The sequence below is a fragment of the Sipha flava genome, unplaced genomic scaffold (genome assembly GCF_003268045.1).
Source record: "Sipha flava isolate LNK unplaced genomic scaffold, YSA_version1 115_pilon_pilon, whole genome shotgun sequence".
In the NCBI taxonomy this organism is placed as follows: Eukaryota; Metazoa; Arthropoda; class Insecta; order Hemiptera; family Aphididae; genus Sipha; species Sipha flava.
This window is the reverse complement of record NW_020271739.1, coordinates 892091-910307: the sequence shown is the minus strand read 5'-3', so window position 1 is coordinate 910307 and position 18217 is coordinate 892091. Positions and strand designations below refer to the sequence as shown.

The 18217-nt window shown below is 29.0% G+C and overlaps 2 protein-coding genes across 3 annotated transcripts in view; one reads left to right on the top strand and one right to left on the bottom strand.

Annotated features, from left to right (window-relative positions):
* Nucleotides 1–842: 842 nt before the first annotated feature.
* The window catches only part of LOC112691156 (solute carrier family 22 member 4-like), a 29455-nt gene continuing 12080 nt past the window's right edge, over nucleotides 843–18217 (bottom strand). Inside the window, exons 7-10 of one of the 2 annotated variants that reach the window (XM_025565309.1) lie at nucleotides 16963–17063; nucleotides 15747–15961; nucleotides 14897–15078; nucleotides 843–1736 (exon numbers count right to left, since the gene is read on the bottom strand). In XM_025565309.1, coding sequence (XP_025421094.1) covers nucleotides 1557–1736; nucleotides 14897–15078; nucleotides 15747–15961; nucleotides 16963–17063 — 678 coding nt within the window. In that variant the 3' untranslated portion in view covers nucleotides 843–1556. The remainder of the gene's footprint in view (nucleotides 1737–14896; nucleotides 15079–15746; nucleotides 15962–16962; nucleotides 17064–18217) is intronic. The other variant, XM_025565314.1, reaches the window with a different exon arrangement.
* Nucleotides 7296–9026, top strand: LOC112691168 (O-acetyl-ADP-ribose deacetylase 1-like). Its single transcript, XM_025565328.1, has 7 exons — nucleotides 7296–7368; nucleotides 7487–7626; nucleotides 7743–7836; nucleotides 7895–7987; nucleotides 8129–8272; nucleotides 8367–8477; nucleotides 8536–9026. Exons 3-7 carry the CDS (start codon nucleotides 7811–7813, stop codon nucleotides 8942–8944), a joined length of 783 nt encoding a protein of 260 aa, XP_025421113.1. The 5' UTR covers nucleotides 7296–7368; nucleotides 7487–7626; nucleotides 7743–7810; the 3' UTR covers nucleotides 8945–9026.

Below are 18217 nucleotides of genomic sequence, written 5' to 3'. Positions count from 1 at the left end.
ATGATTTATTTCGGCATTAGTAAGTTTGCCCATAGTATCATAGTAAAGTCGTTAAAATGGTTTGAGCACACGAACTATAAGTCGTGTTAGGTCAAAAACTTTTCGTATGTTTGCTCTGCAATAATAATGTTTATTTTGAATATTGAACCCGTAATCAAAGGGTATTTTTTAGTCAAGAACATATAGATTACAAATGTTTAATTATTTATTCTTTTTTTTTTCTTTTTTTCTTGTTATATTATTTTTAACCTTAATCTACAAATAATTGAATTTATTTGTTTTTGATTGAGCATAAACTTTGTATTTAAATTACTTATTAGTGTTGATAATACAATCAACAATTTATCGCAGACCAGTTAAAAATCAGTTATAAATATGTTGAGTATAGTCATATTTTCAGTTGTATATTAAAAAATCAAATCCAAACCTATTTAGGAAAAATAGAAATTTTCGTTCGAAACTCCGAGATCGATTTGACAGTTACTTTTCCCGTACTAAATTAACTCTAAATGTCTCATACTCAAAGTACAAATTTAACACATAATATTATGTATGTTTAGTTCATTATATTAGGAATCGGATCCAGACGGCACTTAGTGTTTTATAGCTGCTTAAGTAATTATAAAAAATAAGCTATTTATCATAAGAGTATATTATGTGGATCAAAATTATTTTTACAACAAAACAATAAAACCTAATCAGGTGATTTTTCAATATTAATAATTAATTGCTTACATAGAGTTTCAACCTTATTAATTTCAATTTCAATGTTGGTTTGGCGCCTCAACCGCGGACACACATGGTTGGACGATAAGACCGAACATTATCATTTTGAGTAAAGCTTTTGCGATACTTATTTCGTATTTTTATTCAATTAAAACCATAGCATTTAATTTACACGTTAAAAAATTACATAATTCACATTTATATACATAAATATATATATATTGTTTATTTCTAATGTCAGTCTTGTTTTCAATACTGCACTACGATGCACTACGCTAAGTTGTCCGGTATAAACGATAATAATTATTATTCTAGCGTGTAGTGGGCCACAAGAGTTCAGTGAAAATCAATTCCCAAAGTCATCTCAGTTAAAGACGCATACACCGACAACCACTGACTTAACCGATTGAAATAACAAATATCAGATCTAAAATTCATCGTTTCTCAACATTTCGTCGTGATAACAGGTCAAAAACGCAGTTAGTCGTTTCTCGACCCGTCAATAAAGTATTGGTTTTACCGGTCGCAATTTTCTTTTACTTATGAGGAGACTAACTACCATAAAGTACTGCGGTACTTTTAAACGGAAAAGAAAACGTTTCTTAGTAAGTCAATTATTATTGCTAGTATTTTAATTTTTTTTTTCAATGTTTTTATTTTTTTTTTAACATTTTTATTAAAAAAATAAAAATAACTCCCTAGTCTTGTTTGATTCTTATGGAACCAAGACCCTGGTTGCTCGAGAAACGATGAATTCTACTAGATGTGCACGGCCACGACGTTTTAGAACACGTTTTAAATAAATTCACGCGCGATTAGCGACGACCGTTTCACGCCGAGTTCACGTTTTCCGGTAACAGTTGACGTGTGGTCCCGATCCGCTCGGCTTCGTCGACGGTGTCGGGCAGTTTGATGTTTTTGCTCTCAGGCATGGTCATGGTGACGACCGCGGCCGTTAGAGCGGTAATGCCGAACACCGGCATCACAACGAATTCGCCAAAGTAATCGCCCTGAAAACAGGAAAATAAGAGAAAATTAAAAAAAAGCGTCCCTCGAAACCGTCTGTACTGTAGGTCAGTGCTACTCAAACTAGGGGCCGTGAGATATTTATTTTACATAAAATATTTTCTCTAGGCCTTAATTTATTTATATTTATAGATGTTTAAAGTTTTTTCAAAACTGTATTAAAAAAAAAAAAAAAAAAAAAAAAAATATATTAATTTACTATATATTATAATAATTTATCTGTGTGTAATATATGTGTAATTTTATTACATAATAATTAATAACTCTAATTGAGGCGGCCTTGACAGATTTTCTTTAAATTTAGAGGGTCGTCCTATAACAAAACAGTTTGTGAAGTACGGAATCTATACGGTCCGGTTTCCTCGCGTGGGTCCCGTCGAAGGTTTAACACCAGGGTTGCCACTCATTTTGTATTTCGAAATTCCCTGACTTTTCCAGGTTTTCCAGAAAAAAAAATTATATTTTTCCATACACGAAATGTTGTATAAATAATAAATTTTTGAGAAACAATTATAATGAAATAGTATTAAAATTAACCTTCAGTTCTTAATTTCACTACTTATGTGGGGACCATATTTATGTGATACAAGTCAAAATAAAAAATTACTATTTTACATTACTTTGGCTAGTTGCGATTTGCAATAAGTAAATGTATATTTAGATTTCAGTAATTATGGAATTTTAGAATAGATAAATTACAAAATTTAAATTACTTCAGATAAGAATCACTGAAGTTGTTAAAAACACTACTGAGTCTTGCCACAAATTTTTCATTTTAAAATTCCTGACTTTTCTAAGTTTTCCAGATAGATTACATTTATGCTATTTAAAAAAAAAAATTATCTCATAAAATATTTAAAAAATAATAAAAAATGATTTACATGGTATTAGACCAGTGGTTCCCAAACTTTTTCCCATCGCGGCACATTATTATTAGTTTTTATAAGTCACGGCACACTTTGAATAAATATTATTTACTTATCGAATAATAGGTATATAATGATCGTTATTAGGTAATAATATTATTATCTCTCGATACCGTTTTCTCGATTACGTTCAAACCACACCACGATAAGCTTAAATTTTATTGAATTTTTGCGACGTTTGTTTTATAATAACTATGGATAATTTTTTAAATATAAAAAGAAAGCTTAAAGATTACGATGAAAATAATGGCGATAGTAAAAAAAAAAAAAAACGACAGTTACTGAAACCATCAAATCTGGTACACAATCTTCTAGTGCAAGCCGTAAGTACCATGATAGTTATTTAAATTTTGGTTTCACATTCTGTGGATCAGAAACTATTCCTATTCCTCAGTGTTTGGTATGTGGAGAAAAACTTAGGAACGAATGTATGGTACCTAGTAAATTAAAAAGGCATTTTACTACTAAACACGGACATTTGTTAAATAAAGACAAAACTTATTTTAGCCGCTTATTATCGTCAAATATAAAACAATCAAAACAATTTGAAAAAACTTACAAATATATCCGATAAAGCTCAGATTGCTAGTTATGAAGTTGCTGAATTAATAGTTAAAAAAAATGCAGCCTCACACTATAGCTGAAAATTTAATATTATCAGCTTGCAAAGAAATTGTAAAATCAATGTTAGGTGAGAGTGCTGAGAAGGAAGTTTCTCGTATTCCATTATCAAATAACACAATATCTCGACGAATTGAAGATATGTCTTCCGACATTCAAAAACACGTTTCTGAAATTTTATGTGATGGCCGAAAATTTTCATTACAAATTGACGAATCGACCGATATTAGTCAAAAATGTCAATTATTAAGTTATATACGATTTATTGAAAACAATGAGGCTATTGAACAATTTTTATCTTGTACTGAATTATTAACAACATCGATCGGGCAAGATATATATAATTGTGTTAGTGATACTCTAAAAAAAAAAAATGAACTGTTATGGACAAATTGTATTTCCGTATGCACAGATGGAGCTCCTGCAATGACTGGCAAATTTAAAGGCTTTGTTTCGAGATTAAAACAAGATTTTCCAAATATTATTTCAACCCATTGTTTTATACATCGTGAAGCTTTGATGGTTAAATCGATTCCAGATGAGCTTAAAAATGTTCTTGATTTAGTAATTAAAATGGTAAATATTATTAAATCAAGAGCTCTTAAAACACGAATTCTTAAAAAAATGTGTGAAGAAGCTTGTTCTCGTTATAAAGTTTTAGTTTTACATACTGAATTCGATGGTTATCAAAAGCTAAGGTTTTAAACAGATTTTATGAAATGAAAAATGAATTGTTGCAATTGTTCAATAATGAAGACCCAAACAGCGATTTCGTAACTCAATTAAATAATCCATTATGGTCTGCAAAACTTGCTTATCTAGCTGATATTTAGATAAACATTCACTAAAATATCATTATCTCAATAAATTTGTATCATCGACTATGTTCCTAATTATCTTACGTTCAACCGTTTGATTGTACGTTAATTGTACACGTACACATTTTCGGCTCTTTTGCGTTTGAAGACCTGCGCTTGATGAAAACGAAAACAATTTTACAGTTTCCCGTGACTCGTACGATCCCTTATCGGATTTTTATTCTTTAACTATGGGTTCAGGGCCGGCGTTAGAGGAAGGCAAAACGGGGCATTTGTCCAGAGTCTCGCACCTTCAAGGACCTCGCGCTTAAAATGTCCATTGAAAAATTTTCTACGGAAATCTCATAAAATAAAACGCGAAATGTGTAGATCGCCTGGCGATTACGATTCCTCGAGAAATCCATTGGCATGTAACGAAACAAATTAATAAAACAACAATATTATATTCAATATGTCATGCACCAACGACGATCCGTACGGCACTCCACGCGGTATGGAAACCGGAATCATAGGAAATTAATTTTTTCACGTTTCTTAAATCGAGTCAGTCATTACCCAATATCACGTGCAGCGTGTCTGATTATATGTTATCGCCTTTAATTGCGGCCTCCTACAGACTATAGGTGACTATTTTTGTGGGAAAAATAAGTTTTGCCCAGGGCCTTGCAAAAGGTAACGCCCGCCCTGTATGGTTTCGAAGACACGCGCGGTCCGGTGGAATATTTTATCCCTAGGACGATGAGGGGTAATTGTTTTTCGTCTTTAGCACCGCGGTGAGTTGATGTGAAAACCGTACTACACATCTTGAAATATCGTAATAACAGTATTTGTTTTGGGATTTTCTTGTACGACCCAACAGCGGTGCCGTCGCGGACGACGCGTCCCCGACCTTTCGAACACCGTTGACGGGTATGAATCACGCGACGCGCACAAACGCAAGGATCACGGACTTCTGGAAATATTTACATTAGTATCGGTATTTAAATTACTTAATTTTTTTGCAATTTATAATTTTTCAACAGTTTTTTCAAATATATTTGCCAAAACATTCATCACAAAAAATACCAATTATTATTATTATGTTCCCCATAAATTAAATTTAAAATAATATCTAAATTAAGCAACTTTGAAGCATTGATTAAATATAATATTTAATCAATGGTTAAAATAATCAAAGCAAATAAAAAAAAAAAAGTGCTAAGCATTAGAATCATAGATTTTAAAAATAGTATTTAGTAATTTATTTTATAAATATCATGTATTTTAAAGTATGTGCTTATGTCATTTATGCATAAATTCATGTTTACAGTTTGTACATAATATATTTTTTTTCTTCGAATTATAGTTTAAAATTAATCGTAATTTTTGAATTTTCATATATATATATTTATTTCGTGTCGAAAAATCATATTAATTTTTGTACTGATGCTAGTACATTCAGTACGAAGATCGACTTTCTCATTCTAAAAGAAGATGGTTTTCTTCCAGCCATTGAACGAATAATAATAATATTTCATGGATCTTAATTTATATTTCAATCAACTTGCCCTTATATTCATATTTTTAGAATCTTGGTAATTGTCGAAAAAATAGGATCACTGAATTATTAATATGATTTATATCACGATTAAAGACATAAAACACTACTAATGTTGATTAGGTAAATGTTTTGCATTTATATTTTAATCGAGATTAATATTTCAACAACAATAATATTAAAATATAATTGAAAATTATATATTCTTGAAAGTATAAATCTAAGAATATGAAAATATTAAAAATAATAATATAAAATAGTAACATATGATGTGGATTGTTCATGAATATCATGTTTTAAAATTTAATAAATGACATGCACGGGCAGAGACAACACGACTTAAATAATGAGGACCTAACACAGATATACAAATGTTAACATTTAAATTATTTCGTCTTTGGTTAAAACGCATCATTTTCTGTTTGAAACAATATCAATTATTAGTTTTATTAACAGAATAACACAAAGTTCTACAAAACTTTAAATATAAATTATGATAAATAAAAATTATACTACTTATATACATTTTTATTACAATACGACAGTGATGATTAAAAAAGTTAATATTTTCTGTACCGTTTAAAACAAAAAAACAAAGTCATTTACTTTTATTATAAAATCAAAAACTGTTGGCTAAAAAGTGTTATTATATCATATTACTCGTATTTACAATTTATACATAACATTACATACATAACATGCTATGGATTTCAATTATATTTGTTTATTGTTGAATTTCAACATAGCATTTTGTCATTCGTCGTTTAGCAGTATCCAGGTATTGTAACCGACAACTTAAATAGAAAACAGAATTAGCAGCTACTGTTATAAGTAAGTATATTTATAATAATATTTTGAATTAAAATTAGATTCGATCTACAGAAGTTATGAACACACGGAGGTAGTCTTTTTCTAACTTTTTTCTCACTGCAATTACCAGCCCACGGCGAGCAACGTTAAACAAATCATCCTATCATAGGAGAGGGATGTGGGGTACACGTGTCGAGTCTTTTACTAGCGAGAACAACACGAAGTATAAGTTGTCTTCATCGGAATCGTATTAGCAAACCCAAAATCATTTATCGTTAAATGTACATATCATCATGATCTTCAAGGATTACAACGAAATTTTACAATATAATTTTCATAACAAACTTTTTCTTTTATCATTTTACATCGTATACCCGGAAGGTACATAAAATATTTCGGATTTATGAATACGATAACAAGAAATATTGATATATAAGTTACAAACTATCAACAGCTAATGACAATTTATATAAATATTAACTAATTTATCGTTTTTTCGTGCCATTGTCCACTACATGTCTGAATTTAATTATAATAACATAAACGTTTATGTTTAGCACAAATTTTTTGTTTAAACCATTGTTCTAATAAATGAAAAGCAGGATAAATTAAAAAAATTAATGTACCTTAGTAAAGTAACAGAATACTAATAATATGCTAGTTGACTTACATTGATTTTAAAACCTATTTAAACTTCTTAATCTGGCACAAGTCATGTAAAAACTTCATTACTAAATGTAATTTTAACTTACCAAAATAACACAAAGACCTTATATTAAAGTGTAAATTATAACTTTTTCAGATTCTCATAATCTATTTAGACTATTTGATAATAGAATACAATAAATAAGATGAGTACTTCCAACATGATGAGTGAAATTAAAACAGGCAAGCAAATCAAGAGGTAACACATTCAAATTCATTCCAAACATGTTTTATATTTTAACATTGAAAAATAATTTATTATTATTTTGGATGAATCTTAATAACCATAAATTCATTTTTAAATTATTCTTTTTAAGAAATTCTAAATTATTGTGATTAACTTATCAAATCAATATAGAACTGAGGAATATCCCACGATTGTGGAAAGTTATGCGCGTGAATGTCCAAATGGAAAAAGAGAAAAAAAAAGAATTTGCAAAGCTTTACCTAAAGATGGGTATGATCAAATAGTTAAATATTTTATAGATTTAAATTTTTAAATATTTAACTAAATGGTTACTAATTATTACCTTTATATCTGACTATAATAGTAATGTATGCCTTAATTTTTAGAAATAACGGAACTCAACAGAAGAAGTTGAGCAAAAATACGGCAAAAAAAACGTAAACGCGCTCACCAAATGGAATCAACCACAAGCGTCATTGAGTACAGTTAATTTAATTTTTTTAAAATTCGTTTATCTAAATTCATTGTTATTTTACAGAACGGTAACTCAGTATGAAAGTCTACCAAAAAATACTAATTCAAAAGTGGTACCAAATGAAATTATCAATTCTACTGATGGACCTCATAATAGGTATTTATTATAAAATAATAATTTAGTGTACAAAAAATATTTTTTCGCTAACATAAAGCTTCTTATGATAACTATTTTGTTTTACTAAACCAAATTGTATAAATCTACATCCATTATATTTTAAACTTAGCTTAAATCTAGTGGTCAAACAACATCGAATAATTACAAGTCTTCAGATCATAATGGAACCAAAAATGTTGACGTGATTATAAGTAAAGATAAAAACAAAAAGGTTTTGGAAGATTTAAACGTGCCAAAAATCCAAATCAAAGGAAATGGAAATTGGTATATTATTATTTATAACAAATGCATTTATGATTAATTCTATTAGTGCCACCGAATTTTAATTTATTAACAAATAATTGTTTATGTTTTCCAGTGTAATTAAAGAAGTTGACGAAAATTTGTTCAATTTACCTAGAAACGTTGCTCTAGCCCATTGTATTGCAGAAGATTTACGTATGGAAAGAGGAGTCGCGGTTCAATTCAAGTAAAACTATTTTAAATTTACATTGATTAAAACAATAATTATTTTTCTCGCTATCTAGACGTTATTTTGGAGGTATTGGTCAACTTATGGACCAAAAACTTACCATAGGCGATGTTGGAGTGGTGGTTAAAAACGAAACAGAATATGCTTTTTATCTGGTGACAAAAAATTATTGTAACGGCACGTCGACAATGTTATCATTGTCACATTCATTAAAGTCGCTCGTAGAAAAAATGCAAGAAAGGAAAATAATCAAACTAGGCATTCCTCAAATTGGCTGTAGAACAAATGGATTGGAGTGGTCAAAAGTTAAACCACTTATTGAAGATATTTTTGCCGGATCCGGAATCGAAATAACTGTTTGTGTACCAACAAAAGTAAGTGTTGGAAATAACAGAATATTTTATTGTTTTCATAATCATAAACCTATTTTAAGATATTCTATCGTCCATCACCACCTCAAATGAAAGTGTATATAACACCTAAGAAACTATTGGAAATTAATAACAAGCTAAGTGACTTATTATTACTGATTGATATTGAACAAATAAAATCAAATCATTTGAAAAATGACTTGGTAGATGCTGTAAACTTAGAATATCCTTCTTTCAAAGAAAAGTAATTATTTTACAACTGTATTACATTATTTTAATTGTTGTTAGCTAAATATATTATAAATAATTAAAACAAAAATAAAACGTGAACATCAGTGCTGAGCACTCTTAACAATGATCTAAATGTAATTCGTACGTTTTAAATCCTCATTTTATTTTGTCCGACCATAGATTAATGAAGGACATTAAAACTAAAGCATTGAAGCCTGGTGACGTTACCTTTTATTTTATAAAGAAAGAAAATATACACTGTTTATTCACTAGTCAGTCAGCATATTACAGTTCACTAGAAAAAGGATTTTTAACAATAAAAAACTACGTAAGAAGAAGTTATAGGAACTTTGCCATTCAGAGTGGTCCCATAACACCAACTGCATACTTTAAGCACATATCAAGAATTGTGTTATTGTTACGTTCAATAATTTATGGATCAGAATTATGGTTATGCGGTGATAGTGATCAGACCAACGAAAAAGAAGTGTACGAGCACTATTGTAAACAAGTTTTTGAGGAAATTAGACTTTCAACAAAGTCGAAAGATAGAAATAATCTTCAGATAGGCAAAAAAAAACAATCCACCGAAAATTAATTTGCAAAGAAAATAATTTTCGAAAATCCATAAGAAAAAACTTACACGATTAATCAAAATACTAACACAGTTGTGCATTTAAACGAATAATAAATTATTTAAATATATAATAATTGTAATAAATAAAAATTGTAATAAATTGTAATAAATTTATAAACATAGAAATACATGTATACAATATTGTTTTTGCATTATATTTCGATTTCACAAAAAAAGTTATCCACTCAATATAAAAATTTAAAAATTGCGTTAAGTGTAAAATATAGGTTTCCATTTCGTGAAATGGAAAAAATAAATGTCCATTAGATGAACCTAAAAACGACTTACGCGATAAGATCTAAGTTCATGAAATAAATATTTATTTCGTGAAAATTACGATTACACTAAGTGGACTTTAGATGATACATTTGAGAATTGGAGAAAAAAAAAATTCCAAGTAGATTCTTGATCATGTGGCAATACTACTCGTATTTATGATACGAATTTCTAAATTGGTAGTTCATTTAACTTAGACACAAAATATCGGAGTAATATTTTCCATGCTCTACGAAGTTTTGGTTTTATTAGATTGACGTTTTGTACGTTTGATGTTAGAAGAAACAAAAATTAATATATTACAAACCACAAATAAAACAATTGTCATGTCTAAGAAAAAATTAAATATGCAATATGATATTTAGCATTAAATACTCATTTCATAAAATTTGAGATTAAGATAAGCAGAGTTTTTCATCAAGTATTGACTAGCTATTTGTTTTAATATTTAAATATTGTTATCATGTTTACTCGGGTTTTCTAATCTTTGAACAGCAGTTTTAATTAGATGACGGTATTCGATCGTGTAAGGAGTTGCAATTTTAAAGACTAATGTTTTCTTTCGGAATCTGAAAATTACGTATTTACTAAAAAAATTACGTAAAAATAGTATACTTTCATTTAACTGTTTAAAAACACTTCTAAATTATCCAAGAAAATGAATATTTTGTTAAAAAAAAAAAAAAAAAACCATTATTCTTCCTCCGTGCTACGTGTCACTACCGAGTATGGAGTCCGGAAACATATTTCAACAGCTTGATTAGCTTCGATTGCCAATTATTTCCAAGTGAAATGTACGTTGAGAGTAAAACATTTCTGCGACACGGAAAACATTTATTAAAACGTGTAGTTGACCAAAACTTTACGCTAATAGCAGTCGTGGTAGAATTTGCGACGAAATAATATATTTCCAGTCGTAATCGTAACGATTTAAATCGCTTGAAACCTATAAGGGCACGTATCGGGCGTACAGGTTTGTCAACTCCATGACGAGTGCCACTTTGTCATATATATACTTCGAGTTAAATAATCATAAATACACCAAATACATATATACTTACATGAAAATTATTAAAACATAAGAAAAATTGTAATGTATTTCATATATTCACAATTATTAGTACGTCCGAAATCGAAAACCTCAAAAATCCATTTTTAACCGCCGACCGTCTAAAGTTTAGAATAAGTTTCTAATAATTAGACATATTTTACTGTACAAGGTACAACCTTAGATTAGACCTATTACTTTTGGAATTATGACTGAAATACTGGATAGCTAAAATGTGAAAAGTGAAATTCTCAATTGTGGTGCATTTTTACCGTTTTTACGGCAATTTTTTTCTCATTCCTGGAAAAACTATTGATATTTCGGAAAAATAATCTCTAATTGTAATTGACAAAAAAAGGAAAAATAAACTATTCATAATTTCTAAATTACACAAGGGTTCATGTACAACTTTCATGTATTTAGCAGAATTTAATTTTGCATTAAAACATTTAACGGATTTCAGTCAATTCGTGATAATATATTCGCAGGTATAATTAATGGATTTATGTTACATTACCTGTGATGTACAGAAATAAAGAAATGTATTATTTATATAAATTTATTTTTTATTTTTAATATTTTAATCAAAAATATACTTACGAGTTTACGATGATTGGTGAATTACAATCATAACGTAAGAATTATAGACAATTGACAAATAAAATACTACCGTAAAACAAATAATATAAAATAAGTAAATTAGTCAATAAATTTGATTTAAAAGAGCTCAAAAAGTAAAATCCATAAACATAAACCAACAAAAATAACCTATAAGTAGACTATTTTTCTTTCTACGTGAAAATAATAATATTCAAATAATATTTATCTATCTATGTTTTATCAATGTTCGGCTGTAAATAATTCAACAACATTTATTTTTAGGTCATATTTTTAGCTATTCTTACATACCCACACAAACAACAGTCGACTGTCTTCTTTTACATTAAATAATACACATATATTTTAAAATTAAATACATTGAAATAAGTATTAATAATTATTAATAAAAGTAAAATTATTTATATGAATCGAACATACCTACATAATATGTTTATAGTACATAATATAGTGTATATTTAAGAAATGAGCTGAAGGCAAAATTATTGTAATAATAGGAACATTAGATTTTAAATAAGTTGCTATTGGATATATTACGTATATATATATATATATATATATATCTTAGGGTAAAGTTCAAAAATGGGTAGTTTACACAATACCCGGGTAAAGTACACCTTATTCATATGGATAGTATAATGTGTACATTATCCAGTGTGCTATAAGTTTAATTCGAAAAAAAAATTATTAAGTACCTAAACTATGTATTATTAAGTTATTATTTTATAATAAAAAATGTTAAAAAATTAAATAAAGTTATTTATTGGAACACTTTGAGGCATTTTGAGTTGCAAAATATCTCTCCAGATTTACATTTAATCGTACATTTATTTGTTAAATGATTATTTATTAATTATTTAATAACAAACATTTTTTAAAACTTTGACCATCGAAAAAAAATCGTGCATTAGCTATTTCACAAAAAGATTTTTTTGTAACCGACACTTATAAAATATTAATAAAAGTTTCATTATGGTTTATTTGTTTTTATTCACATTTCTTATTTCAGATAATATGTTATAATATTTTGATTCCTTTAAATTTACCGAATTTCCATTCTTTTCATTAGTTTATTTATTATAATTTTCATATAATTTTTTTTTTTTTTATGACGAAAAGTTTTTTTTTAAAAAACTAAATGATCAAACATTAATAAACCGAACAAGTGAACTTGAAAAGCACCGTATGTAGTTTAAAATTATTATACAATATCAATGCACACGATTTAACATCATGTAGGTACAATTTATATTTTATCGTATTTTATTAATATTATCTACAGTTCATATTTGTCGTATTTTATATTATGAAAACACTTTATCCACTCAAAGATAGATAATGTAAAAATTACCCGGTTGATGTACCTACAAAATAAATGTTTTACAAATATGTTTACTTTATCCAATGGGCATGGGTAATGTTCACATTACCCGGATGATGTGTACATTACCCAATTTTCTTACTCTATCCGTAACATATACACTATACTACTATTAATATAGTAATATATTATACTAACCGACTTCTAACTAAAAGTGCCAAGTGGTGATCAACATCTTATTTTTTCATTTAGGACTATAAAAATACGAAGTTCTATTTATTTTTTCATTAATTTTTAAATTTTTATCATAAAATTTAATTATTGAGCAAAATCAGAAATGCACAGTTGTGTTTATTAAATTTACAATTTTTTCCCGGTTTCCCTGATTTGCAAATTAATTCGCTGACTTTTCCCGGTTTTCCAAGTCTGTGGCAACCATGAACACTAACCCTTTTCAAGCGGTGACCACCAGCCATTGTAATTGTGTATCATGGTACACAACCTAACCTGCAGGTGAAATTATCATCTACCGATATGACATAATGTCGTCCTAATATATTTTCATATCATCAACGGTGCACGGTTAAAAACATAACGGTACGCGAACGACATACAGATTGTTGTTATCGTCATCAAGTTTTAATTTTGAACTTTTTAACAAACCGGATATTTTTGTGTACTCGTAAAATAAAATATTTCATAGAACTGGGTACGATTTCAAAAAATTAATTTTAAAACGATTTTTATATTTGAAAATTTGAAAATCATACTTACAAGGAAATTCTATTTGTTTTTTAAAATGCCTTGTAACGATCATGTTTTTTGAGTAATCACTTTTTAACAATAAATGTAATAATAATGGTACTATCAGCTGGTTACCGCGGAGAGTATCACTTTTATGCATTGATATTTATAAATACGCCTATATAATAAATAATCTCATTATTACATCGAGAAAATTTTTTTTAAGGATTTGAGTTTAGAGTTTTTAAAATTATTTTATACGATGATTTTGGATTTAGGTTTTAATAATATATAATTTGTTAAAGTCTTCGTCCAGTTCTGAGTAATACTATATATCTCAGTACGAAAACCTAATGATGTTCCGCAATAGATTTATGTGAATTGTAACGCGTATTGTTTACATGCCCTATACTTTATTATCTGACAAACGAAGTATTGGGTGTTCCTTTCGAGTGTTTCCACGTGAGCACCGGATTACCCGAAGAATTTTTTTTGAACATTGTCGTTTAAGCACGTATCGTTTCTTTTCGGACATGACGAACACAAATTCGTTCATCGAGCATTGAGCTAAGAACAAAGGTGTGACAATCGAAACATGCGTGGTCTTAAAGGATGCCACACCCCCTAAACATGTTGTCTCCGTCTCCGTACAAACGTACAAAATGGTGAATTGACGTTCAATAGTTCAAATGTTGTGTTGATAGCTTTAATTTTGGAGTAAACTGGCTTATCACCACACAAAAACTGATGGATATTATTCATGTTTGTCGGTTTGGTACGATATTTTAATTTCTAAGCGAGTTATACGAATAAGTATGTGGAATATTACAATAAAAAAAAAAAAAACTTAGAACACGCCTGTGAATTAAAATATCGTAATAAGCCGACCAATAAAGACGCATGTAATGTTCTTCTCTTCGTGTTCGATAATAATTCATTTAACTATAATTGTACAGTGAACAACACAATATTTGAACTACTGATCGATCATGGCTGTGAGATGGAGAAAACACATGGGGATGTCCTCTTGTATCACGAGATTTTACCGTACAATATTTTGTCCAAAATCATCATTGTCACCTCGTTTTCTTGCGACTACGTTCTTGCCGTCGTGTGCAATAACCTAGTTAATAATAACCTAACCTGTTGACGAAACGTATAGATACGTACCAGTAGTGTGATCTGCGGCGCCAACATGGACCCTATTCGACCGATCATGGAGCATATGGATAGCAAGCTGACTCGCATCCGGGTGGGAAATATTTCCACGGTCAGCAAGTAGACGATGACAAACGCGACGGATATGCCCAGTTTGCTGATCAAGAACAGCGACAGTTTCACAAAGAAGTAATCTGTTTCGGAAAAAAAATAAAAAAATTAGTTAATATTACTACCGATTGATTTAACATGCTTAAAGTATGTTTTAGGTACATAGTAACGGTGTTCGTGACTTGACATATCTTATATTTTTTAGTTTTCAATCTTACTCACTTCAGACTTGAAACAACTCTAACTATAAATTTATTTCATAATATAAACAATAGCTGTTTCGCATCTTTTCGTAAATTTTCAGATGGTTTTGGAAAATAAATTTATGAGAAAAAAAATCGTATTTCACAACATCTTAAGGAAAAATGATTATTTAAATATGTTATAAAATATAAAATTATTTCCTTTTCAAATTGAATTAAAAAAGGCAGTGAAAATTCCAAAAATAATATTAACGTATTTGTATTCAACCACATAATTGATTTATGTTTTTTTTTATGGTTAAGAATGAAAAATTATCATAAGCCAAAAAAAACAGTGCATGAGCGTAGAACTTTTTAGGGAAGGGGCTAATGATTTATAGAATTCTACCTTTATATTTGTTGTGCATGAAAGTTAGGTTTGGTTATGAATAATTTTTAAATCATTGTTAAAATCTGGTGAGGGGAAGGCTTAGCTTCTTTAAGTCTCCTTTAATGCGTCACTTTTTCAATTGGAAAATGAGGTTATATATGAAGAAAAGAGCGCTCACCGGACGACGTCAGGTTGTAAGCGACACAAGTGGCACCGCTCAACACGAGCATGCAGGACAGTGACATTTTCCTGGAGAAGCCTTCCATCACCATCCAGTTCAACAAGCAGGCCGGGATCTCGACCAGCGACACCAACGTGAAATTCAAATACTTGTCACCCGCGATGTCGGTCGCACTTATGGTCAATCCGAAGAACACCATAGTTATTCCTATCCTGCGCGCATCAATATAATGTTTTTATTTTTATACCTAATCATAAGTTTTTTTAAATTGAAATCAGTCGTAAACGTTTACGAAGGTATTATTATCGAATAATATTCAGTAACTTTTGTCGACATCGATTGTATGGGTACAATCCAATAGTAATTTGTAAATCATTTATAAAATATTAAATAACACTTAGATATTATTTTCACCATGAACCAATTTTGCCCATGTCCAGTAATAATCCGCATCGGGTTAAAATAGTTACAACACACCCGCGTCAAAGGTCTACAAGGCTTTTTTTATTTATTTTAAAAGTGTAGTGACATATAATATAATAAACTCGTCCGCGGTGTGCAATTGTAATACTTAAGTCGCGAAACCAAAGTCTGGAACCACGATAACGGATTATTTGACATCCTCGGAAAAATATAGACAAAGTGTTTATTATAAACATAAAACGTTAAAATCAAAATAATTGATGCAATAATTATTATAATATATAGGTGTGCGCATGTGGGTGGCAAGGTGGCAAATATTAAATTTAAAAAAAGATTAAAATATAATAGGGCTGCCCATCCTGCCAAGAAGGTCTACGCACGTCTATGTTACAATAATAATAAAAATACAAAAAACGTTGGTCATAAATATTATTTTTTGAAATTGTTAGACATACATTTTATTTTTAAGCTTTTCTCAGAATTTTTCTTAGGTCGTAAGCTTGTAATCTGTAAGGGTATTCCAATGATATGGTTTTTAAGTTAAACTCATCCATGAATTACTGCCTGAAGAACTGTTTTTCTCTCGATATTAGCATTACATATGAAATTGCAATACCTCTTTAATGTAATCGATTTGAACCTTTATATATTTTAAATCATTGTTGTTGATACATTCGAATTGTGTAGTTAGCATTAAACATGTATTTATTTACCTATGTTTACGATTTGAAGTTCTCAACACGCCATAGGCGGTGTGTTATGTATAGTATACATGGATGTAGGTACTTACCATATGGATGAACACTTGATCATTCTCCAGAGTAAAGTTGGCGAGTGAATTACGTCCTTCAATATTCTGATGTATCCAGTGTCATCAATAGATTTCGTGGCCTAAGGTTAATTCAAAGTGAATACATTGGTTATAATATTATTGTTGAATTACTCTGAATTTCAAAAACACCGCCGACGAGCTATGAACGGTGGTTTCGCGCATTGTGATACCTCTGCATAGAGATAATCAAATTTTGTACATCCTCTTATGTCTCACACGACTGAAGCTGATATTTATTAGTTTTAAACAAATAAGTATGAACGTATAAGCATAGTAGATAGTAAAAGAAATTGAATTTTTACAAAACTGAATGATATTCTTTTTATAGAGATTATTTAATTTACAGAAAAACACTTTGACTAGGCGGGAATTTTTATGGTAAGAATAATTAGTGCTGAATGGTGATAAGCAGAGCTCGGGAGTTAAAGCACTTGCTTATGTTTGTGGATTAACTTAAAATGCAGCAGATTGCTATAGAAGTGTATGTCAAGATAACACGTACAATTATGAAATTTGAAAGTGCCCCTTTTTGCTTTTTTTCAAAAAAATGTTTATTTTCAGTTTTTCTAATTATTTTTGCTTATTTGATATATTTTATAATTTTTAAATGCTTATTTTAGTGCTTGTAATAATTTTTTTAAGCGCTTATTTTAGTGATTTTAAGTGCTATAAGTCCCGAACCCTGGTAATAAGCTTTTGTCCGATATCTAACACGATTGGCATAAGATAATAAAACTTTTTTGTGAATTAAAATACATACTTGTATTAAAAAAATTATGATATTAAATTTAAGTTATCAAGTAGTTTAACCGTTAGATTTTCAGAAAAAAAAAAACCCGTAAAATGACTATAATATCTTTAAATCGTGTATAAAAATAATTAATTAAAAAGTTTTTTCTTCCTCAAATATTTAAATACTTATTTTTTTTTTTAATAAGTGTATTAATTATATTTGACCACCAAAAGCGTTAAAAGAAACATAATTTAACTACACTCCTATTATGAACACAGAGATATAGAGATACAGGAGATAATGTGATAGTTGAACCATTGTTAAACGCTCGTGTGACACTCCGTTGATATTATATCTACAAATTGATTTGCAAAAGTGTAGTTTAAGAACATTTGTATTTGTTTTTTTTATCATTATAATGAGCTTTGGATATGCGTTGAGTTCAAATTGGTGTTCAATCACGGGTATATAGAATTATAC